Source organism: Rhipicephalus sanguineus, chromosome 1, assembly GCF_013339695.2.
Source record: "Rhipicephalus sanguineus isolate Rsan-2018 chromosome 1, BIME_Rsan_1.4, whole genome shotgun sequence".
NCBI classification, from domain to species: Eukaryota; Metazoa; Arthropoda; class Arachnida; order Ixodida; family Ixodidae; genus Rhipicephalus; species Rhipicephalus sanguineus.
Window position 1 is genome coordinate 193,634,960 of NC_051176.1, and position 26,053 is coordinate 193,661,012.

Below are 26,053 nucleotides of genomic sequence, written 5' to 3' on the forward strand. Positions count from 1 at the left end.
TTGTCCTCGGGCATGACAGGGTCTGCATGACGGAAGAGCCTTGTCATCTCTTCCGTGAAGAGCGCCACGTTTTCGTTCGGCATCTGCACGCGGGTCTCGAGCAGAGCCTCAGCACGCTCTTTCCTGACGACGCTCGTGAATGTCGCAAGGAACCTGGTGCGAAAGATATCCCACGTTGTGAGGCTTCGCTCTTGGTTCTCGAACCAGGTCCGAGCGGCGTCTTCCAAAGCGAAATAGACATGCCGTAGCTTGTCTTCGCTGGTCCAGGCATTAAAAACGGCGACTCGGTCGTAGGCCTCGAGCCAGCTTTCCGGGTCTTCGAACGACGATCCGCGGAAGGTTGGCGGCTCCTTGGGTGTCCGGAGAAGGATCGGTGCGGGCGGCACAGCGTCTGTCATCGTCGCTGTGGTCGAGGTCAGGATCTTTGTTTGCCGGGTCTTTTCAGGTAAAGGCCCGTGCTCTGGCGGTAGACCTTGTTGCCTGTGGCTTGCTCGACGATCCGGGTTTTCTTTGCCGTCGTCCTCCTCGCGGCTTGGGCTTGGGTCAGCGCTTCGTGGGGGCGTCCGGATCATGGAAGAAGCAGCACCTCCACCAGATGTCACGTGGTCGTGACGTCGACGAAGACAACAGTCAGCACGTCCGAGATGAAACTGTTTATTTGGCCGAACTTGTGGCCGAGAAACTGAGAACTAGAACTACAGCAATACACGCTGTACAATGATAGCGGCGAACAGGGCGTCGTCCGTCGAACAACTGACAAGCGGTGAAGCGTGTCGGCATTTAAACATGTGCCGTCGAATATTCCAGCGTTATCACTGGCTGTCGTGCAAATTCTAGAATGAGCTCGAGTGTGCGCGTCTTGCGCGCAATCTTAACAAAAACGATCTACAATGATCGGGAAGCTTCTCGAACAATGAGGCGCGGTTCGCGCTGAGCGTTGCTGACAGTCTTTGTGGGCGAAAACCGAATAAAGCAAAAGTGATAATAGGAAACGTCCGTGGCACTATTTTCAGTAACTAGAACAACTTTCTCGGCACATCCACCAGCACACAGTACTGCTTGCTCTCTATGTGAATCACGCAATGACACAGTCCGACACAAATCAGTTTTCCATTTCTTGCCATCTCGCCGCCTGTAGAAAAAGTCATTTCAATAAAACCCCTTGGCAACCTCTGCCACATTTACTGCTCACGTTTTTGAGGTATGCAAGTTTCCTTAGCCTGTTCAATGGCACACTGAACATGTCACTGTCATGATAATACAACTGCGTGCTGCACTATAATATAGGCCAATGAGTAATCGCAATTCTCATCTACCATTGCTATGCTGAAGCTATATTCTCAAAGGATTACTTTCAGGGATACTTTCATTTTGCAGGACGTAATGTTGGCTGAGCAACAGGCACTGTATCAGCAAGCAGGAGGGATACACGATACAATGTTCTGGTGGGAAGTGCGCCATTTCTTTTCATAGCTTTAAGCATGAAAACTTCTGGAACAAGAAGGGGAACACATGAGCACAAACGTGAAATCCGAAGAAGCTCATTACTTCTTCGGATTTCACGAGACCAGAAAAGTGTCCTGATTAACCGAATGCCGAATTATCAAAAGTATCAAGAAAAGAATAAACAAGTGCATATTACATCAATGCATATTCATTTTCTTGATGGATATGTAAATCCAGCACTTATTTTGCATAGGAGCCGTGTAAAGGCCGCAATTATCGTCATTCGTGACTTCGTTCACTATGTGACCGCGGCTCAAGGCCCCCGTGTCTTAAGCCGAAATGTGCTCTGAACCCATCCCTTATTCAGGAATGAGACGGCTGAAATCGATTTGGGAGCAGTTTTGGGAGCAGCAAAATTTCAATTTAGGAGTAGGAGAACCTTGCTTGGGAGCAGTTAGTGGCATTTATTATGTCGTTTTTGGAGCTTGAAAAAAACAAATTTGTAGCAACTTGGAGGAAGAAACGCACATTTTAATCGGCTTAGAATACACATAACGTTCAAAGAGCTTTGGAGAAAGCTTTTTTTTAACAGATTATTGCCAGGTGTGAACTACACTACCTTTTTACAAACTACGCAATTTATATAACCTGGGTAACGACATATGAAATAGATGAAAAAAGTTTTTTTTAACTAGTTTCACTTTACATTTGAAAATAAAAAAAATTAAAAACATCACATTTTTCAAATAATAAAAAAACTGATTGCACAAGAATTGTAGTCACATAGCAATAGGTCTTTGAATGGTCAATGAACGATTCTTACTAGCACGCGATTGCGGCGATGCCTTCACGTGTAACATCAGGAAAGAACAAAAGCGGTATGGCGGCCACCGATGAACGCATGTAGGGTGGGGGGGGGGGGGGGTCACATCAGTCAACTGCCAATTTTTCGGACACTATCGCGGCACCGTCACCAGCCCCATAGACGTCAATCTATAAGAACGTCCGAAATTTCGGACGCTGAAACTCTTCGGTGTCCGATTTTTCGGACTTTCTGCCCGAATTGTGGGTCCGAAAGGCATTAATTGGAGCCCTCACCTCTGCCGCGTCAATCATCTCTTAGGTTTGAACCAGCGCGTACGCGAGTCGATCTGTGTGCGACAGTAGCAGAGTCCGAAAGTCAGCTTTGCCGCAATCCCGAAGTGTTATGTTGTGAAGCAGACCAGAAATTCAAAGGGCCGCTATCGCGGCGCCGTGCGGCGATGTTACGGATAAGCAGCGGAAATGCACGGAGGCGTGATGGCGGCAGCTGGCAAACGCTCCGGTACGACTTAATCGCTGACAACCCTTACGACAAGCATCTTCAGTTAACTGCTCGGTAGTGCACGTGGCCTAGCGCAGTTGCATGCGTACTGCACGCATTCAATAGGCGAGAGCCCAAATGCGCCGCGCCGCCATTCCTGCTGCCTCTTTGTGCGAGACCGCTAAGTGCGCCGCATAGACGCGTTGCCTTCGCGGACGAAACCAGCTCGCCATTGCCGCGCCCGTGTGCGGTCAAGAACTAAGTGCGCATCACGAACCCTTTCGTGATAAATGCGTGCGTACGATACAGCAACAGTAAAGTGACGGCGTCAGTTTAGTTGGCGATGTACTGCACACAACTAGAAACGATCGGCTTGATACGGCAGCAAATGCTGCGTATCAGCGGCGATTCCGCGATGCGTGTGCGCATATGCGCACACGCATGGGGGAATGCCGGACGAGTCGTCCGCTCTTCCGCCACAGTCTTTGTGTTCCGCGTCATCGTTTAGAAACGCTTCATGCCAGATAGCCGTAATCTATTCCGTGCTTTGCTGTTATCAGCGGCGCTCATCACGAGATGTAAAAGTGGCGGTTGGCACGTACGTAGTTAAGCGGGGTTCGCGGCAGGTACCGAATGTATTTGCGAGAGCCTGGGCGCGCACTAAAATGCCTGATAATTGTACTGGGATGCATTAAAGCTATTTCGGACGTGGCTGTGGCGATTTGACCGCTTAAGCGGAATAAAAAAGCATGAATTTGTTTTTTCGGACTGCCCGATTTTTCGGACGATTTCGCGGTCCCTAGGGTGTCCGAAAAATCGGCAGTTGACTGTATTTACAACCAGTCAGAGGCGATTACCACAGCACTATGGAAGCCTCCATTACAAAGGCGCGTAGAAGGACACGCGTGGGCGCGTTAACATGTTCTGCGAACGTATCCCTGGCGCTGCTTCTAAAGTTACGTTTTCCCATGCTGAAACTGATGCAGGCTTGAAAATTCTTGCTTGCGGGGTCGTTTCGGCGCAGTTCGGCGCAATTTTTGCAATTTTTATGCTTTCGGAGCAGCTTGGCGCAGGAAAACGGAATCGTATAAAAAATGCGCAATATGCGCAGCTGTCTCACCCCTGCTTATTACGTACTGCCCCTGCCAACACCACCCCGCGCATCTGACAATAACTTTTTCGCCCAAAATATGGCTGGAAACTGATCATTCGTCCATCACAATGTAGCAAGCGAGTTTTATGCCAGCATCCTGCTAGCCTTACTTCGTACAACAATACGATTTGTTGGTATCACACACATTGCTTCACCCTTAAGGGGAACTGCCATTTTTTTAACCATCAGCTATTGACCCTGGAAAGTGAGGGGCAGACGTGTAACATGCGTAGCTACTTCACAGTGGGCCTTCTGACACTCGGGCCGTCAGCGATGGGCCCACTGCTGACAGCTGCGCATATTAAAACCGAATTGTAGCTGCTCCGACCAGGAGGCATGCTTTTAATAATGAGATGAAATGTTTAAAAAAGCAAGCAAAAAATTCGAATTGGGACCCTAGCACTCACGAGCTCAAAAGGGCAGGGCCTTTTAAGGACTGTTTACCGCAAGAGCAGTTACAAACCCAGATGTGCTGGTGGAAAGAATTACGAAAAAGCTCTTCTGGATGAAGATCCATGGATAAAAAAATATTTGAGGAAAAATGTCAATGCGTTCCCACTGTTCACGTGCTCTTCCAAGGGCACGAAGCACGGAAAATCCGATATTGTTCGATATATCTATTGCTGGCATTCGCAGATTTCATTGTGCGATGTCCAGAAACAGAAGTGGCAGACATTAGTGGCACGCATGTAGTTATTTGTGAGCAATGCTTCAATTACGTGCCGTGCAATGCTTGAAACCGAGCTATCAGCAGCGTTTCTGGAACAAATGATGTCCGCCAATGAATTGTCGCCACACTATATCTCGCTACCGATTGGCCTAGACGTCACGAGCCTCTGCGGAGAGTGTATTTTGCCGTCAAGCCGACTTGCACAACAGAAGATGCGTCGGCACCGAGCATGGCATGGTGGCTTACTCGGGATGCACGCGCGAGCGCTGTTTATTCAGCAGAATAATTCTTTGTCCGTGGTTGTGACATTGGCGGTCCCAAAATCAAGGTGCAAATGTTTTGACGCGCTGGCGGTGCGACTGCCAGTGATATACGCCCCCAAACTCAATCCCAGACGCCCCCAGACTCTGGTGCAGTTTGGCGCAATTTACGTTGATATTATCAGGATGGCGCATTAAAACCAATTTGACGCACTTTGGCGCAGGAGTGGAATCCCTGAATAAATACGGTAGTCTGCATCCCACAACAGCAGTGGCTTAACCATTTCACCACTGCCTTGGTAGTAAGAAAAGTGCCCAGAGATTTTTTTTCTCTGTTGGGCCTCCTTTGTTGAGAACCCTTTGCTTGGTTGCGAGCACCGGGTGAGCAACACCTCTACCCATAAGAAAAAACTGGCAGGTTCCCGGCGGCAACTGCAGCGCTAACCAGGTGCCCCAAAAATCCTGGCCGTTGTAAGGCCTTAGGCTGCTGCATGCATATCTGCAAAAGCTAAGTTTGCAGAAATCTAAAGCTCTCTGACAACGATCACTGGTAAGTGTAAATATGGGTACCGTGATACTCTTCCGGCGTGAAGTGGCTGTGGCCAACGTATGGATCCTTGCATCAATCGGACACGGAGAGCTCAATGCTCAGTGCACCAACACGCTGCAGCTTAACATGCCACCAATTGCTAGGTTTGCAGCCCACAATGCAACAAGGGAGATCCTTGGAGCTCAAGAAAAAAAAAGCCTTAAGATCAACACTGGCCATGTAGCTCATGTCAACATGAAGCCCTTTGAAACACAGGCAGACAATGCTTGCTCTCCGCAAGTTCCCCAGTGCTGTGGCAAATTGATTGTGCATTCTCTAACAATTTTCTAAAATAAGCAAATTATGAATTATTCTGACTATCATGAACAACATTTGTTCACAGGTTGGAAACGTACTTGTGATGTCACTGAGACAGCCAATCAGATTGGTCACCTGTGGGATGTCATTTACCCATGCAACGTGCCATGGGCAAGAGCAGCTGAAAATCCTATTGGCAGTGCCACTGCAACCTGCAGCGATGCACATTCTCAAAACCTCTTAAAAAATTACACACTTTATGCAGGGAGCTCAAATTGGTTTTCTGATGACCCTGTGGACTCGTTGAGCTACCGGCTCGAAGACTTTTTTCATGATCGTCAAAACAATTTCAAGGTACCTTTAAACCACACTGGTTCCATACAAACTTCCTAAGGGGCCTCTGGGTACTGCTACTACTACTGAATTCGCCCAAACTTTGCTAATAATTTTGTTGCTGAACTACTATGACCTTGTTTACCGTCTACCAGTCAGATATGTAGCAACAACAACAAATGAAACTTGAAGGGGAGACTTACTAAGAGTCCCAAGAGTCGCTGTTCTGACAACTTTGTCAACCTGGTACTTCAGTTTCTGGTCGATAGGACGAATTCTCTCCAGGACCTATAATAATGAAGGCATACATTGCAAAAAAAGAGCAAAATATACCTGCAATACAAGATAATGAAACAACAAATTAACCTCACAGTTTGTAGTTTCTCTATGCTACCAGTATTGCAAGGGGTGTAGACAATCATACCCCTAAGGAGATGAAGTAATTGTGGTTAGAAGTGCTGCTTTATTTGCATCTCTGAATGTATTGTTTGTGTTCCTTTTTTTCTTTGTTTATACCTTTATAGTGCAAAAAGCTATCCTAACTTTAAGCTACCCTTACACTTGTGTTGAAAGGACGTGAAGGTGAGGAGAAGAGTATTCTACAGTAGAAGCACGACTGACATGCACCACTGCAGCAAATCTCCACTTCTATCTCTAATATTGCACTTTGAAATCCACAATGTAGATGGCTTTAGCATTTTTCGCAAGATGTCTTCAACCCAAATACAGCAGAAAAACTAACCTACTTTTCATCACGGTGCAAGCAGTACAAGAGTGCACAGACTCAGAAGTAAATGACTGCTCTCCCTCCACAAAGACTTAGCTGCCCAGCATCAGTGAAAAATGTTTTTCGGGAACATACTCTATAATAATATCTGGGGTTTAACGTCCCAAAACCACGATATGATTATGAGAGACGCCGTAGTGGAGGGCTCCGGAAATTTAGACCACCTGGGGTTCTTTAACGTGCACCTAAATCTAAGTACACAGGCCTCAGACATTTTCGCCTCCATCGAAAATGCAGCCGCCGCGGCCGGGATTCGATCCCGCGACCTTCGGGTCAGCAGTCGAGCGCCATAACCACTAGACCACCGTGGCGGGGCATTCGGGAACATACTCAATGACTACTTTAAAAAACAAGCACATGACAATCAAAAACACATTGAAAGTTTTTCAGAGCAGGAATAGTTAATCCTTTGCTGTCAGTTGTCGGGCCCCTTACCTTACGCTGCCCATATATGGCTGAAACACTTAGGCACAAAATCAATGGCAAAAATAAACACTGGATGAGTTTTTCCTGCACAGTTGTTTTCTTTCGCAGTGCTCAAATCTGACAAAATATTTTTTTGGACTGGAATGGCTAGAAAGTGGGTAAAAGTTTCTAACTGCAAAGGGCAAAGGATGTGGAGGTCTTTGAGGTTGAACTAATTTTCCCATAGTTGAATGCAGGAAAAAAAAACTTGGAAGATGGATCCACACACAAGCAAAATCTATTATCTGCAAGCAGAAACATTTCGGATCGTTTCAGAAGCATTTTCCGCACCATAATCCATACTAACCTTGGCAGTGTGAACAAAGCGCTAAATATACATGTGAGAATTTTTGGCAGCTCTAGTATATAATAATAATATCTGGGGTTTTATAAGCCAAAACCACGGTATAATTATGAGGCATGCCGTAATGCATCCGGCACTACAGCGTGCCTCATAATCCTCCACGTGCCTCCAACATACAGAGTGCTCAGGAAAGTTCTACCACCTGGTGTTCTTTAACATGCACTGACATCGTAAAGTACACGACCTCTAGCATTCTGCCACCATCGAAATGTGACCACCGCGGCCGGGATCAAACCAACAACTTTCGTGTCAGCAGCCAAGCACCAGCAGCTCCAGAACGTGCAGCGTAGAGTAAAGGAGAAAGGTTTGTGCTCAACAGATGCCACAACAGAAAGAATCATGTTCAATATACACTCAAACCTTGATATAACGAACTCGGATATAACGAATTATCGGTTATAACGAAGTAAATGAAGAACAGTCTTGTCATAGATACAGTGTTACAAATAAATGTTTATAACGATTTTTCGGATATAACGAAGTTATTTTCGTTGCAGGTGTGACTTTGTTATAATGAGGCTTGAGTGCACATATGTGGCTTAAAGGGGTCATGAACCACTTTTCCAAGTAATGATCCAATGACCTTAGTATCGGAGTTTATTGCCTCCCCGAATCGATTGCTGCAAAAATTTCTCGAATCCGTCAAGAATCAGCGGAGTTACGCGGGTTTGGCGCACGCTCTCAGTGCTTTCTCTCTTTTCTCGTGCCGACGAGCGCACTGGAAGCTAGACAGGGAGGGATGGCACGGGGGTAAGAAGTTACGTCAGCACACGTCACGAAACGCGATCGCTCTCCCGCTGTGATTCGCACGCACGAGTGCGGCTACCGTGTAAAGTTAGCAGACTGAGGAGTGCGGCGCGGGCAAGTGGCGGCACCCCGTGGCAAGAAGCGCATCTCATCTGGCTATCGGCCAATAAGCATGCTATGTCTCCGCGACGTCAACGTGCAGACGCCCCCACCGACCGACGAGAGTGAGAACCGGCCTCTGTTTGAAAAGAGGGCGCCTGAGGAAACGGCAACTTCGCGCTCCGCTTGTGGCCTTTACGCGGCGCACACGACTGTAATATTTTGCAGAGCAGTTCATAGCCGTGTCAGCTTTCTGCAGGTTGTGTTTTTTCAACAAGCCCAAGGGGTGCTTCATGACCCCTTTAAAGGGGCCCTGCAACACTTTTCCAAGTAATCATCGAATGGCGTCATTTAAGGAATTTATTGCTTCACGAATCGACTGCCGCAAAAATTTTTAGAATCTGTCAAGTACGAGTGGAGTTACAGCGATTCGTGGCATGCTTTAAGCGCTTTCTCTCTCCTTTCGTACCAGACAGCGCACTGAAAGCTACGCAGGATGGGGAATAGCAGCGCGCGGGCACATCGCAGCCTCCCGCGGTGGCCGCGGTAACTATGCAGCTCATGATGCTCAAATTAGCCAATGGCCGTGGATTTGGGGTTTATGGCGCGGTCATTTGGGCTTATGGCATCATCTGTCAAGAGAAGAGCGAGTGATTTCTAGCTGACCTTGAGAATTCATTTTAAATTCCAGGCCGCGTGCTGCGCTATAATGATTGGCTCGCATGTTCTCAGGAGCCTCGACTACAGATTGGCAGCGTTTTTCTGACCATGCTGAAAAAGTGTTGCAGAGTCCCTTTAAAGGAGCACTGACACAAAAATTTTGCACCTTGTTTTTTTTTGTTGCAATAGATAGCTTATGACCCACTTATCACGGCTGCAAACCTCGTTTGCGCGAGTGCACGACGGTTATTTATTTAGAGACGTTTTTAGAGCGCCCAGTCGCAGTTTCGGTTTCAAAGAGCACCGAGCTAGGCAGCTACTTCCGGAGGACGGGTAGCCACAGCTGGCCACGTGAGCACGCAAAATTGTGACGTAGGCGGCGCGCGAGCGTGAGTGCGGTGGGCCCCGAACCAGGTCAAGTGGCGCCAGCTATGGAGGATTAGAAGCAACTAACAAACGCGTAATCTATGTCCTCCGAGCATTCGGAAGCGCCCATCTCGACTCGCTAAGCTTACAGCATCGATTATTTGACTATGGCTCTCAAAAAACGGCGCCGAATCGGGACGAATACATTGCTATCGAAGCTTAAGGACATGAATCTAAAGCAAATGGAAGCATCAGTTTGGAACTTACACGTTACGGAGTGCACGGCGGCCACTTGATAGATTCGAAGTGGACGACAACCGCTTTTGGCAGTGCTGCCATGTTTTTCGGAGGCGCGAATGCCTCGCCGGCGAAGCTTGCCGTGCAAGTTGGACAGCTCTCGCGCGCGCGGCAACGGCCGACGTTCTGCAGCACCGCGCCGTTGCGGCAGGCTTGCCGCTAGCGCGAGCGGGCCATAACATCTTCCAACGGGCACGACGAGCGAACAGCGGAAGAGAACACAACTAGCACACGCAAAGCCGCAGGCAGGGAGGAAGAAATGGCAGGTAGCACGGCACAAGCGCAAGGGCACAACCAGCCACCAGCCAACACAAACTCGTGACGTAGGTTTGTTGACACATACTCCGCGTTGATGTCGGCGTCGCGAAGCGCTCGCATCTCGCTCAGTCGCGCGGCATGCACTTTAATATTGATTTTAAATATGTTCTAGGCTATATTGGCCCTTGATATTTCGTAGACGTTGCGTACGGCTCCACATACGTCTATTTCACTCATTATCTCGCCTTCAAAATTTTGTGTCAGTGCTCCTTTAAGCAAACAGCCTGAAACTGACAGCTGCACTACAGAGAGTGCCACCAGAAGGCTAGCCTGCACTTTCATAACTTCTATTTGATGTTAGCACCATGAGAACATATAGTTTTCTTATAATGAGCTGAGACACGGCACCTAGATATACAGAGCCTCGAGTACTTTTGTGAACCACTATCAACTCTCCTTCATCCCGGCAACTTCAGCAATTCGGTTATCATTATTTTTTTTAATGCCACGACCAAGTTTTCTCGTGAAGCTTTTAGTCACTAACCGACCACAGCTGACAAGACCATTTTAGCACATAATCATCACCATCATCATCAGCCTGTCTACGCCCACTGCAGGGCACAGGCCTCTCCCATGTTCCGCCAATCAACCCGGTCCTGTGCTTTCTGTTGCCACGTTATACCTACAAACTTCTTAATCTCATCTACCCACCTAATTTTCTGTCTTCCCCTCACGCGTTTGCCCTCTCTTGGTATCCAGTCAGTTACCCTTAATGACCACCGGTTATCCTGCCGACGTGCTACGTGGCCGGCCCATATCCATTTCTTCTTCTTAATTTCAACTATGATATCCTTAACCTTAATTTTAGCACAACCTGACTCTAAAAACAATAGATTCTGAGGTTTTACGTAGGCGTGTGCGAATATTCGAAAATTCTGAATAACGAATCAAGTAGCATTCTATTCGGTACTTGAATTGAATAGTGCGCATCTTATGATTATTTTCAGAATAATCAGCAATGCCGAAAAATGCTCGAAGGAGCAAGACGTTGGAACAGCGAGAGGCAACTTTTCTTGATTGCATCACCAAATTCCCCAAACGCATACAGCCCATGTACTTAAGGGACTGATCACAGGATGAAGGTGTTTTTTCTTAAATGGACTGACAGCCGATTTTTCTCGACCCAGTTTTTTACGGCGTAACGAAAAGCTCCCCCTTGGTAGTGGTTAAACCTGCAGCGGTTGATTCCAAAAGCATGTGGGTATTTTTTAATAAGAATTGTTTGATTGCAGAAGCAATTAAAAAAGTTAGGGTCCCTCTTCCAGCAATGCTAAGAACCGATAGCAATGCCAATAGCCCTCCTCGCAAGCTGTTCTTTACACTCAACGTTCTGCTTTCACAAGAGTCAGTGTAACTATGGTTAATCACCTTCATTTTGACACTTTCAATCATTTTTAAATACAAAAAGCAAATAGAAAAAGCTTTCCGACCGCTTGTCGTCACGTGAAGTCCCTTTACCGCCTCGTGAGCCAGGCGCTCCTCTTACTTCTCCAATTCATTGGTAGGTGCCGCTAAGACCTCAGGTAACAACTTTCATGCTGCCACTCCTGAGCATCAGATCATACGTAAAGTGAGGGCGGCGCCACTATTCTGCTCACTATAAATGAAGGAATATCTGCACATTTTAAGTTATTAAAGATTATAATAAAAAAAGTTTACTGCATTTCAATGCTCACACAGAGACAATTAAAGGCCAACTGCAACGAAATTTGACTTGGACAGAATTCCCTCGGAATGTGTTGTATATGTTGGCTAAGTAATGATAATCACAGTGAAAAATCTCACGGTCACGTATTTCATTTATAATCGGTGCTCTAATTGTCAGCTAGCAGACGACGCGGAGCCGTAGCGGTGTGCCCGGGCAAATCGGACACAAGCGGAAATGACGTAAATCGCAGTTCACAGCCGCTCGTGAGCAGAACTCTCTGCAGCCGCATCCCTTTCTTCTCTGCATCACGCTCCTCTACGAATGGCTAATTAAGAAAAGTTAACTCGTTTGCAGGACGAAATGCAGGGCCGTAGGCTGATGGAACACGTATGTTACGGACGGGACTAGCTTTCCTGCTTTTCCGAAACACGTAAAGCTCCAATAGCTGCGGGTTATCACAGTGAGGTGAAAGGAATGGGAGCTATCGAACAGCGTGGTACTTTACGCGGCGCACTTTAAAGATGACGACTTTATGTACGACCGGTCTCTTTTTGCCCAAATAATGTTGAAACTAAAAAGAATGTTGAATCCTGAAGCAGTGCCTTCAATATTCAGCCACTGCAAACCCAACAGCAGGAAGCTCCGGCCAGTGTTTGGAGAAGCACCGGCGACAAGAGGTATTCATATTAGACAGCTTTAGCCTAAAATGCTTGTGCCAGCGTGTTTCGCATGCTAAAATATAGCGTAATGCTATTCGAAAGACTAACGTAAAGCCGGTAAAATGACACCCCGCGAAGCGCTAGACTAGCTGCGCCACCTACGCGCTAGTAATGAAAGCTCCAAAATCTGATCGGCTCGCTTCTAGTTGCTCGTAGTCAAAGCAGCAAAGTTCGACAGAAATGTAGTCGTGCTCGGTTCAAAGGAATTCAAATACGTAAACGTATTTTAAGAAAACAAACTGTGCTATGTTAGGTTTAATGTAAAAGTTTTGGGTGCAGTCAGGCAAGTGTTTACAGAAATGCAGGGACGCTTTCGGTGGACATGGGAGTGTGCCAAACCAAGCATCGATATCGAAAACAACACTGTCTTACCGTCCGTAGTCTATCAACGAAGCGAGAATACCCGATGTGTAAACCACCAGCATCATTTATTGTGAACCACCAAGTTCTCCAAGGCAGCAGGGTGAGACGATAGGTGCGAAGCGGGCAGCCGTTGCTTAGAGAAGTCCTTTATGGGCATGTATCCGTGTTTCCTTCACGGTGGATGTTTACATACTTTGTTTATTCGTTACCATCTAAAAAGAAAACTCTGTAGCGCGGCCGCGAAGCCAATGCTTCAGAGCGCAGAGCAGACGATTCGCCTGCATTGGTCGGTCTGTCGGGCTGCAGTCTGCGTCACTTCCGGTCAGCTGTAATGGCGTCGTTTTTTCTAGTTTCGGTATCAGAAATTGCGTTGTTGGCGGGGGCTTTTTTTCTCGAGGTAACCACTTGTATTTCAAAGGTGAAATTTGGCAGGCAGCACTACCTCCAGCTAGGCTGCCTATAAATCGCCTTTTTGAGGTGTGCGAAATTTCGTTGTAGTTGGCCTTTAACCGTGTACACCAGTAAAAGGTGAAGTGACAGGGATCATATGCATATGGATCATACGCTTTTCTGACATGTGGGGTGCCAAAAGTAATTTTTCGCGACTTTAGTGAAGAAATAAAAATATACATCCGTGTTTAATGAGAAAAACAGGGTTCGTTCTAGCCAATACAAGAGACAAATTTTCCATTAGTGGGGTAATCTCACCTCATGTTCTGAGCAGTTCTTTCTCCCTTTAAAACTCCAGTGTTGCCGAAGCGACAGTATCATCCGTCCACTACATGACATGACATCAATCCACTACCATGATAATCATGATGATGTTAACTCTTGAAAATTGCTTAATATTTAGGTATCAATTCTTTTTAAAAGCTGTTGACAAAGTACCAACTCGAATAGTGTAGTCACTGCTATATTTCAGCCTGCAGTTACAAAATATTTTGAAGGTTCTAGTAGCTGCTGTATAAGAGCTTGCCTCAGTTTATATAATTGTGGTATTTTTTTGTTGGTTAAAGGTAATCGTAATGTCGCTTTGTTAAAGCTTGTGAATATTTGTTTCAAATAAAATGTTGTAGAATTCTTGGGCTGTTTTAAAAGTTGTTACCTTACCAGTCAAGGGCTGCTTTGAAAATGGTTGTCTTACTATTCGAAAACTATTCGAACAGTATTCAATTTGTATTCGTATTCAATTCACTGTCATCGCTCTTTGATTCATATGCCATTCAGTTTTAAAATTCACTATTCGCACACCCCTAGTTTTACGTACAAAAACCAAGACACGATTATAAGGCTTGCTATAGGGGGAGGGAAGGGGGCTCTGGATTAATTCTGAAAACACCCGGAGTTCTTAATTATTACCTATATCTAAGTGCATGGGAGTTCTTGCATTTCATCCCCATTGAAATGTGGCCTCTTCAACTGGGAAATGAGCCCACATCCTTAAAGGGGCCCTGCAACTTTTTCAGCATGGTCAGAAGACACTGCCGATCGGTAGTTCAGGCTCCTGAGAACACGCGAGCCAAACATTATAGCGCAGCACGCGGCCTGGGATTTGCAATAAATTTTCAAAGTCAGCTAAAAATTACAGCATCTCCCGCTAAAGGGGACCATGAGGTGATGCGAAGCCGAAGCACTTGCACGATCGCGTTCCGTTGGCGTTTGCTGGGCATGCTACCGACCTCGCGTCATGGAACGCGAAGAGGAACACTACGCGCGTCGTGTCTTCCCTCTAGCCTGGCCGTTAATTCTCACAGGGCGTGCGGGGAACGCGGTCGACAGGCGGGCGCGAGAGAGGCAGCGTAGGAAAGGAGAGAGGGGGAGGGGATGCGCATGCGCTGGCCCTCATCGTGGCGCTGCGCAGGAGAGAATTTCGGCATGTTGAGCCCGCATTTCAGAGGAGCCAACCGAGGCAAGCGCTGGACTGAACGCACGCAGCGCTCTATCACTTGAAGGAGAGGAGACTAGAGGAGGAGAGTAGCGTATGCACCGTGAGAGCAGAAGCGAGAATGCAGGAGAAGCGCAAGCAGGTACTGGTAGAGAAGTGGAGAGAGTAACGTGCAGCTGTTGGAGAGAGCGAAGGAGGAGAGTCGCGCATGCGTATTGTGAGTGAATGCGGACAACTATGCCGCATGCGGATTACCACGCCGCGTTACATACCCCCAAGCAAGAGATACTTCGCATCTAAAATCGCTTCCTCTTCTCTAGTCATATGATGCTATTTACTCAAAATCCCTGTGTCATTGACTCAAGTTCCACACCATTGGCTGATTTGAACATGGCGCGCTCGGTAGTTACTGTGGCCGCGCCCGTGCGATCGCACTGAAAGCACGTTGCACGTTCGAAGAAAAAAAGAAAAAGTACTCAAGGTCATAAGGCACGCATGACGTACCTTCTTCCCCCAAATAATCCCTCCCTGCTTAGCTTCCAGCGCGTTCATCGGGACAAAAGAAGAGAGAAAGCAAATTACAGCCTGTGACAAATCCTTGTTACTCCGCTCGTACTGGACGGATTCTAAAAACTTTTGTGGCGGTCAATTCGTGAGGCAATAAGCTCCTTTAGTGAAGCCATTCCATGGCTACTTGGAAAAGTGTTGCAGGGCCCCTTTGAGTTTAGAAGCACAACATCTTACCTGCGAAGCTACCACAGCGGGTCGATAAAAAAAAAAGTTAATAAAGTAAAAAATCTAGTGCAGGAAATCTGCACAAAAATTTTGTGCAGAAACCTTGTGCAGAAAATCAGGAGTGTCAAAATGACGTTGTTGATCCAGCTGTGATATCCTAGCTATGAGAGATAATTCATAGTGAACGAGACTTGGTGTTCTTCTGAATGAACAGGTATGTAAGGATTTAAGTTACATTACGTGAATCTCAGCTGCGGGACATCAATAATTATAGTAGAAACTACAGGCAATCTTACAAAACATAATGAACTATTAAAATCCAATCATGTAGCTATTAGAAAGCTACAGAATATTGGAAGCAGTCAGTGATGCATACAGTTCGAGCTTGCACGATCCGACGAATTGAAGGGTCACCACTGATGTTCTTGCCAGACACCTTGCACCAAACGATATGTGTCAGGTCGAGCAGGTAGCTGAGCATGACATGGTTCTTCATCTCAAGGAAGCTCAAGCCCTGGATAAGAAATCAGCAAAAGCCCAAGTTACCAAAAGCTATAGACAAATTTCTAGCTCATTAAACTTCTTTGTGGTTCTAATTCTTTCCAACAAAGACCACAGATTATTTTTATTACAAAAAAAGAAAGCTTAGTTGCGCAATACCGTAACAATGATTGCTTCGTGTGACTGATCTCACAATTGCAGTCTTTCATACCAGAAAAACAAAAACAAACAAAAATCCAGGTAGTTTATGATGACTTTAACATCCTTGAGAGAGTTGACTATGGGCAAATCACTTTAACAATATGCTACGTGCAGTTTTCAATGCAATGTAACAAGAATGAATACAACCAATGAGGGCATAAAGAGTGAGATGTCCAGTTGTACACCCGGCAACAGTTTATGGGACAGATATTGGAGAAAAAGCTGAATTTCCTCCTAGCCCAAGAACTCAGCCAGTAGCAATTTTTACCACCTATACAGGTATCCATTAAATTAGAAATGTCATGAATTTATGGAGCAGAAATTCATATTTGCCATGGGGCCTATGTCCTGTAAACTCTTTTTTGAAGGCTGCACATACCTGGCAAACTCTGCATATAACGTCTGAAATAACTTTCACTACAGGACTGAAATTGAACACTATGAATGTTTATTTAATATTGATTATTAACTTCAGGAATGCAATTTTCTATGCAGATTCTACTTTTACTTTTACAATACAGTGAATTTTAAATAATTTGCACTGAAATTTCAGTTTAACAGAGTTTCTGCATATTGTGTGCACAGACACAAGGTCATCATAACAATAAAAATACAAACTCCACTAAGGTGAGCTTCATTCGCATGCACTCTACCGTGAACATATACAAGGGACATCCATGAATTTCATACTATGTACTGCAATGAAAAAACAAGCAATAAATAATAAGACTTGGCTGGGAGCTCATTTTTTTTTTTATCCATATGTCCTCCCCCAGGGCCTTGCATTTTTCACCAGTGATGAATGAGCTGCTGCAGACTACTTCATTTGAAAATTCAGGAGGAACTTGCAAATAAGGTTGTCACTCAGCATCTCAGATATGACAAGTGAACCAGTGCATTGTCATGGAGAAAATAGATGCCTCTCTAGAGCACTGCTCTCACTTGATAGTGTTTTGCAACTCGAAGAGAAGCTCACATTAGTACCCTGCCACGATAGTTTGGCCTTTGAAGGCATAATTTATCAGACGTGTATAAAGAGAGTCCCAGAACAGGCTCTGCACGACTTTCCTGATGATGGCCCAAGCCATGGCCTATTTTTGAAGGTGGGGATTCAGATGATTCCACTGTTTTCATTGTGAGTTTGCTTTCAAGTCATAATGGTGCACCAAACATTCATCCATCAGAATGAATGGTAAAAAAAAGTCGTCACTGTGCCTCCCACAAAAGCTTGAACATTGTGTGCATGAATAACAAAAGAACCTGTATGCGATATACTGAAAACATTAATGAGACATCACAAACTTCGCATCCTATCATCTTGATGCTCCAACATGGCGGTTTCAGTGACATCAGTGCAAGCCATCTATACTGCTACTAGATCAATATAAATCTCCTTGCTGTTGTGCCTTTGCAAATGGAAGATATATATCCTAGATATAAAAGCAGCTCACTGCTCGTGCTTCAACTTTCCCGATAGTCAATACCATTGTCACTTTGATGGCCTAGCAGTATTCTGCAGTACCATATAGGAGGTATTCACATGATGTCATTGCAAGGAGCCCTAGCGCGGCAGTCGCTATACTCGTGGTCGCACGCGCAGACTTTATCGTCAGATTAAAACCAACGCTCTCGGCAGCACGTGTTGTTTTGATATTTTTACTAAGAAAACGCCGTAGTGAGGTGCAGCGCCGCCAAACATCAGACTGTCATATGTCAGATCAATGAACGACCACAGCTATGACGGCGCCATGGTCCCTCAATACTTTTACTGGTCGTGAAACTCCCGCGTAACTCAATGGGAAAGCTTCATATACCACCCGCACTTTCCGCGCCACGGCGCTGGCGTAGCTAGAAGGGGGACGAGGAAGCCAGCTGCTGCTGGCCGCCATTAGTGGAGTGTGGGTGCGGAGTGGTCTTGTTCATGCTGGTTGCACCCCTTTTTTTCTTTTCGTGGTCACCTCTTCGTGCTATCGAGGCCCAACACCTGCTGTATGCCAGGCTGTCGCTCGGGATACAAGGGCACCATCAAAAAAGTCTCCCTGTTCTGTTTACCAGCCGATGTAGAACAACGCGACAGGTGGAAACGTGCAATCCCGCGACAGGAGACTGTCGGATTTTCGTTCAACTCTAAGTACGTTCGCATGTGCAAAAAACATTTCGATGCAAGTGACATTGTATGTGCGGACATGTGCACAGTGAATGGAAACATCGTTTCACTGCCTCAAGATCGACCAAGACTGGTGGAAGACGCTGTGCCTAGAATTGTGTGTAGTGTGTGTGAGTGTGTTTGGAGTTTTATGTGAAGTGCGGTGTTCGGAGTGTGTGCGTTTGCTTTCTGGATAATGATAGAAACTAAAAAGTGATGCCGTGGGCCAAAATGCAATATTTTGTTTTACTTTGATAGTGCTGTTTGCTGGTGCTGTCGCTGAAACGAGAAAATTTATAGAAAGGTTCAAAAAGAGTAATGCAGTTTTAAGTATAATTGATCAGTTTAAGCTGAACAACTTGGTTGATGGAAACACCGGGTTGATTTCGATTTGCGCTAGTGTCTACATAGAAGGAACAGGGTGGCTAACTGGAATGCTAACTTAGAACTCGTGGTCAATGCGACAGTATCTGGGAATGGATAAAAAAAAAAAAAGCGCGCATATTAGAACTAGGCAGTGTTATGAAATCTACATGCATATAATCAAAACATTTCGCTTTAAAATCGCACATTGTGCCTATATCTAGCACGAGCAGCTCACAGCAGTTTCACCTCATTATTTTTTTTTAATCTTCAAAATCAACAGCGCAAATAATGACACCAGAGAAAAAAAAGGAAAGCAATACGAGCATCCCTCTCCGTTTCGTGGTATCTGAATCTGCCCTTTTGATTCTTAAAGCTATGTTTCACTAACAATATCCCTAAAGAGGTACTTCAAAGCTATTAATGCAAAGTTAGCCTGATATACAGGCTTGTTTATTGGCACGCGAACTTCTATTTGCAGCTTCGTGATGCTGTCATGAGTATATTGGCATGCAAAGAAAACAAAGAAGACGACGAGGAAAAAGAAATAAGATAAAAGAATGTGTTCCAAGTGAAGAAATATAGGAGAAAGAAAGAAAAAGAAGAGATATTGAAGACAGAATTAAGAAAAGAACCTGAGGAAGAAGAAGCAAGAAAGGGGCACGAGAGGCGATGTGGCTGGGAGAGGACACAGCGCACTTGGAACGAGAAGAGGCATGGGCGAGCGGTAGCGGCGGCATGACGTGCGACCCAAGAGGGCTAGCAGTGCACCTGGCAAGGATGTACCCCAGCCTTCGCAGCAACGTCCTGTGAGCTGCGGGAGCACGGCCAGGAGTTGAGCTCGGGCACAACGACGTCATCCCCGTGAGGACACGCCAGGCTTCCTACGGCTACGCCCCGTAGGCCTCGCACCAGAGTGGACGAGCGGTACAGCCGCTGCAGAGAGCTGACTTCGACGTCGTTCCTGAGCTACATCGGCGATACAGCTCACGGACGTACACCAGCGACGCTGCGAACTTCGCTGATGCGACGAGCTGTACGACGGGACCCCAAAGCAGCAGCTATGTCAATGCAATGTGACTAACTGTAAATATGACTATTAGTTTTTTGTACACAGTTGATTAAGGGAGTTTCATAGTTGTTTTGCATGTTTTTTTTATACTGGGGTTTTTCATACGTGTTTTTCAGTGCTAAAAATTTTTCGTGCTCTACAATGTTCCTGTGTCGTGCTTTTCCATCTATAGAGACCATGACAGATGCCCTATAGAATAAAGTGACAATTAGTCCGAAAATGAGTGTTACGTGCAGCCAGAGCATGGCTACTCTGCAACCTCTAGCGCAAAATATGTTAGCCTGTCAGTCATCTAGAACCAGTCACAGTGTTCAGTTTAAGCCCGAAAGCGACTATGCAGGAATAGGAGAAATGTAGAAACGTCACGAACACACGTGTCACTTGACAGACACCCTCAGTCAAAACATTGCCAGCAATCAATGACTTTGGCAATTTATAACGCGCATCATGTACCATATTGACAATACTAATCACTGCTATGATTTGTTAATGAGAACACGGAGAAGGAAAAAAAATTACACCATTTCCCGCTAAAGGGGACCATGAGGCGATGCGAAGCCGGAGCACTTGCACGATCGCGTTCCGTTGGCGTTCGTTGGGCATGCTACCGACCTCGCGTCGTGGAACGCGAAGAGGAACGCTACGTGCGTCTTGTCTTCCCCCTAGCCTGGCCGTTAATTCTCACACGGCGAGAGGGGAACGCGGTCGGCAGGCGTGCGAGAGGGGGGCAGCGTAGGAGAGGAGAGAGAGGGGGAGGGGACGCGCATGCGCTGGTGCTCATCGTGGCGTTGCGCAGGAGAGAATTTCGGCATGTCTAGCCCGCGTTTCAGAGGAAGAGTGGAAAGGGGCAGGGGAGATGGGAAGGAGAGGGGGAGGGAAATGGAGAGGGGAAGGGGAGATGGGGTGAGACGAAAAGTGGAGAGGGGGAGGGGAGAGGGTATGCACATGCGCAGTAAGGGTGGTCACGCCGCACACCACCACCACCACCACCGGATTGAACTCCGCCATAAGATACTTCGCATCTAATATCTGAAGAAGTGTATTTGACGGCACACGCTTCCGGGAACGCGCAACTGCGCTACCAGGCGCGGCAGATCAATCCCCTTCTGCTTACGGTGGCGCCTCTGGTGCCCACTTTTGTCCCGATATGAAACTTTCGCGGGAGTTTCATGACCAGTACAATGTAGTGAGGGACCATGGCAGCGCACTCGCTGGTGCCGCCTGGCAGGAGGAGCACAGTGAATACCTCCTATGGATCACAATGTATACCTCTCATCACCCCCTCCCCCCTCCCCCCCTCCCCTGGCCACAAGCCTTAGCGGCTCCTATTAATGGCTGCATTTTGTTATAGACATGCACCGTACTGTTGGAATGAACGTTGCACAAATAAACTTTGAACTTTGATCCCATTGTGCGTGCCTCTATCGATGGTGGTTACGCATAGAAGTTGATACTGTAATATTTTGACTAAAAGGGCAGTGCTTCTCATTATTTCTTTGAAAATTATTTAGCAGCCATTAGCAATGCAACAACAGCTATCTTATCTATTTACCATTTTGCTTTCATGCCTTCTCGCCCACTCTGCAGCTTTCTTTCGGTGAAGGGGCCTCAAACCCAAGTTGCTGGTGCACAGCAGTTCACGTAGTTGTAACTCACGGTATCACACATGTGGCTTATGCTCAAAATTAATATTGTGGTGCTACGGCACTTTACTCTGCTTAAATATGAATATTGCTCATTTCTAAGAATCCATTTTGATCACAACTTAGATGAATCTGTTTAAAACCTAGTGATTTGGTTACTGGTAGCACCGGTTATACCAACTAGGCGTACACAGCTGTTTCACGGCGGCCTTGAACCTTCGCTTTCTCGTTAGCAGAAACGTTTCGTACCAAGTGTCCCTGTACCAATAAGCATACTTCCCAGAAATGCCCAATACGCCAATCAAAACATTTCCCATGCATCCTGGTATAAACAGGTGCCATCTGGGAACTTCTAATTACGTACCGCAGCAGTATTCAACTCCTTTTTGTTCACACGAGATAGAAGGCTTTCCACTGCGGCAGAAACACCAGACGCCTTGTCTTTGACATCCTTGAGGTACGCAAGGAACTCAGGCAGCTCCTTTTCAATCTGGTCAGACACTGTAACCTGGAAATAAGGCGTTCATCAGGTTCAATAAACTGCGGACTGCTTAAATATATTGGCGAAGGAGCCAACATTACTTAACTTCGCGAAAACTGGCGCTTATTTTTCTACTATCCAATTTCAGCGGTACAAACATGTCAGCAGTATCTTTACGACATAAAAAAGGTGAAAGGTCGTACCTGCGACATAATCGCACCGGGTTACCCGCTTTGATTGCCACACTTGTCACAGACACGTGGTTAACGGGTACAGTGTACTAGAATGGGGCAGTGGGCTCACTGCCGTATCCCTGCGCCGCGCCGCCGCGGCCCTCACCGCGTCGACAGCTTGAGCGCCCGCCAGGGGCGCTGCCGCCAGTTTCTCCTGAAAACTCTTGCGGGTTGTGGAGCGCGTCCCCTTGGTCGGTGGGGGTTAGGCTGGTTACGCTGTAGTTGCGGGGGTATCAACAAACGCGGGGTTGGTGGCGGGGAGAGGGCCACCACAATGACACAAAAAGAGATCACAAAAAAAATGAGGAGGGGAGGGAGTCCAGCATTTTATTCTTTTTTTTTTTAAACTGATCCAAGTAGTTGAAGCTACTGTTTCCATTTGTGTGTGCCCTGCAGCGCATGTTCACTCCGTTCATTCGCTTGAAAGACCTTTGTCGGCACCCCGCGTGCCGCTTTACTGCACTTATATATGCTTGTTTTTCTGAAGGATCGGCATCTGTGTCTATCCGCAAATCGCAACTGTCTCAAAGACGGCCCGCCGATGCATCTGGACGGGAGGGACGCGCTTTTTTACAGCCTCAGGCGGTCGTGCACATAGAGCATGCAGCGTACGTGCAGAGAAATTTCTGGGGCTGCGTTTGACAACAAAAAACAGCTGGACCCAACGAAGCTAGGAGTGACCGCAGAGTCAACTGTGAAAGCAATAAAAGCAAGAAAGCGCGCGAGGGTGGTGACAACAAAACCATACTCGTGCTTTAGTAAAAAAAAAGGGGGGGGGGGGGGTTAGGGGTACTTCTAAAAAAATAATAAAGAATGCTGGTACGTCGCTGTTTGTTTCGCTATCGAAGTCCTAAGCACAGAACTATACTGACGGATGAAACGGGCTGGATAGTGACGTACAGAAAAAGGAGATGTAGAGGGGGGCTGAAGTAGCTCTCATTAGGAAGCGGGGGAGGTCCAAAGTGATTGGGCTCTCTTTGGGATGCCCCAGTTGCTGGTAGGTCGACGTTGTCGTCGGCTGTCGACTGCAAACATCGCCGGCGTTTCTTGCTGTCCTTTATTTTTCATTTTCGTAGTCGACTAGCAGATGTTCATACACATTTGTTGCATCTGTTTCATAGGTCGGCAAACTCACTCATGAGTCGACTCACTCAGACTCACTCAGACTCAGATCAAGCCGTGAGTCTGAGTCTGAGTGAGTCCGGGTTAGTAATATTTTGGTGAGTTTGAGTCCGAGTGAGTCCGGTTGTGAAAACTTTCACTGAGTCTGAGTCTGAGTGAGTCCGGTTGAGGAACATTTCAGTGAGTCTGAGTCCGAGTGAGCCCTAAGCGCAAAATATATTTCTTGAGTGAGTCTGAGTGAGCTCCGCACTTTTTTGCCGACCTATGGTTCTATCTAAACAACTTCAGAGTTATTATCAGCCTTATATCGGCTCACGTTTATACTCCTGTCGACGCACACATACTTCAAAGCACTAGTGTTCATACGCCAGCTAAATATTTATTGATCAGAGGAGTGAGTTACGAAAAGGCGGGATGGGGGGGGCAGGTGACACAGGTTGTTTTTGATAAAATTATCTCGGGTAAGTAATCTCTTTCAACAAAAATGTCCTTACTGGATTGTAACCACTGATAACCTATATATGAAGGTACGAGAGTAAAAAGTGCCAAGTAGAGCACCATTTATGGTAGATGTTGGCGTTGACACCATGGTTGAAAAAGCTAATTTGTGCTAACGGACTCATGAGTCGACTCACTCAGACTCACTCACACTCAGATAGATCCGTGAGTCTGAGTCTGAGTGAGTCCGAGTGAGTAATATTTTGGTGAGTTTGAATCCGAGTGAGTCCGGCTGAGAAAAATTTTAGTGAGCCTGAGTCCGAGTGAGTCCAGTTGAGGAAACGTTTGCTGAGTCTGAGTCTGAGTGAGCTCTAAGGGCAAAATATATTTCATGAGTGAGTCTGAGTGAGCTCCACATTTTCTGCCGACCTATGATCTGTTTATTGTTCGACCACGAGTGACATTTTCGGCATTGATAATTCATATTGTGATATGGCAAACATTTGCGCATACATAGGCAGGGTTTTGTGTACATAAAATCAGTATGTCAGTGCGTGACATTGTCGAGTGTTTCTTCGTGTCCTGTTTTATCCGCGCTGGTGCAATTCCAAGGTGCAATAAAAATGCGTACGCACGTGATACATGTTACTTGTTATCATATTAACTATGTATAAATATTTTTTTATTGAGTCCAACTGCAGTTTTAATAACCTTGTACGATCTACGTCTGTAAATAAAAAAATTTTTAAGCGTACGGTGCAGATAGATTTATTACGAAGCCGAGTGATTCCGCCCATTATTGATTCGCGAAAAAAAAAAGAACATTAAGTGGGTTAGTTACACAGACCAGCTAGATCATATATACGCGAAAAAATTTTTTAAATGAGGCGTTGTTTATATTCGGCATAGTGGGGCTCGAAAGGCGGGAGTGAAGTCGCTATGACAGCTACAGTGGCGAAAGTGCATTGAAAATCGTATCGATCAGCAGGACAAAAAAAAACCGAACGCCCCCAACTACACACCCTGTTATTGCAGCGGCTGCGTGGAGGAGCATTCATTTATGCAATAGCCGCTTAAAACATCGCTCGCCCTCCGTAAATTAGTCACAACGACAGTAACTTATTTCACAACACACAGAAAACTTGCATCAAAAGAACTTCCGTGAGTTGCGCACCGTAAGATTGACTTTTCTTGCGCGCAAAACAACAACGCGCGCTATCCGCGCCCTGCAACCCGCCGGAAAATTTCAGGTGACGCTGTGAGCCGCGCCGCCTGTCGGCGGCGACATGAAGTGCGTCACGCTCCGCCGCTCAGTGAGCGCACTATAAACTTCTAGAACACTGTATTAACGGGTGAGCGCACAGTTCAAAACAAACGGGGTTGCCAGAGGAGGCACCAAAACTAGGACAAAAAAAAAAAAATTCGCGTCTGCGAAGTAATCCAACGCAAAACAGTAAAATAAAAAGACACAAAAAACAAATAAGAAGGACAGCGTTGGCACAGTGGCTGGCAAGCGCACCAGGCCAACGCGTCTTGCTGACCACAAAGTTTGTACGCTGACCACAGAACAAAGAACTCGGCGTTGATCACTAATGGTACATATTTTAGGGACCGTACTAATGGTGACCAAACACAGATTTGTGTTCAAACTTCAAAGCCTGACGTCGAAGGCTTAGTGGTCGATCTGTCAGCGCAAAGTAAGTTGGAACGCTTTGGAACCTGCGGAAACCTGCAACAGTACGACAGCACAGAGCTGACCATCAACTGACACTTCAGCAGTCAGATTTTCTTCTTACGTTTGTCCGTGTCTGTTTTTTACCGTACAACGAATCCTAACCAGCTTGTCGTACTGCTTTTTTTTTTTTCTTTGCTCACAAAACCTGGGGAGCGTGCTGAAGAGCGAACCACAAAAACCGAAACTGAAATTCATTTTTCCCTCAAACTTACTAAGTCGCTCCACTCTAAGCATTGCTGAAGGACCGACGTAAGTGAGGACCGTGTCTTTTTTTGGGCAGAACAGTATATGGTGCTATATTACGGTCAAATTCGGGTCATATTGGTGAAAAAAAAAACAGCTGTCCTCCACAGCTTTATTTTTGCGTCTCTCAAGTGTGCTACATTTATCCAAACGCCGCAGCTTTGCCACAGCTGCTTTAAGCAGTCCTTATGCATTGAGCCAATTGAGCATGTCCTGAAACCTAGTACATAATTGGGTAAACAAACTAATTAAAACAACGCATTGTAAAGCTTCAGGCTATAACTTTTATCAAGGAAGGTAGGAAGGTGTATTAGGATCGCACCCCAATTGTGTTTAGCGACATCTGGCGTTGTTAAATGGTAAATTTCCAGGTGATGCGTGCGCCATATGCACCGAGTGCACTGGCTGAC

The 26,053-nt window shown here is 46.2% G+C and overlaps 1 protein-coding gene across 1 annotated transcript in view; it reads right to left on the bottom strand.

Annotated features, from left to right (window-relative positions):
- Window positions 1-22,144, bottom strand: part of LOC119404736 (neuroguidin) — a 49,037-nt gene extending 26,893 nt beyond the window's left edge. The window contains exons 1-4 of the mRNA XM_037671405.2: window positions 22,076-22,144; window positions 21,756-21,899; window positions 15,842-15,979; window positions 6,216-6,300 (exon numbers count right to left, since the gene is read on the bottom strand). Coding sequence (XP_037527333.1) covers window positions 6,216-6,300; window positions 15,842-15,979; window positions 21,756-21,899; window positions 22,076-22,084 — 376 coding nt within the window. The 5' untranslated portion in view covers window positions 22,085-22,144. The remainder of the gene's footprint in view (window positions 1-6,215; window positions 6,301-15,841; window positions 15,980-21,755; window positions 21,900-22,075) is intronic.
- Window positions 22,145-26,053: the final 3,909 nt, after the last annotated feature.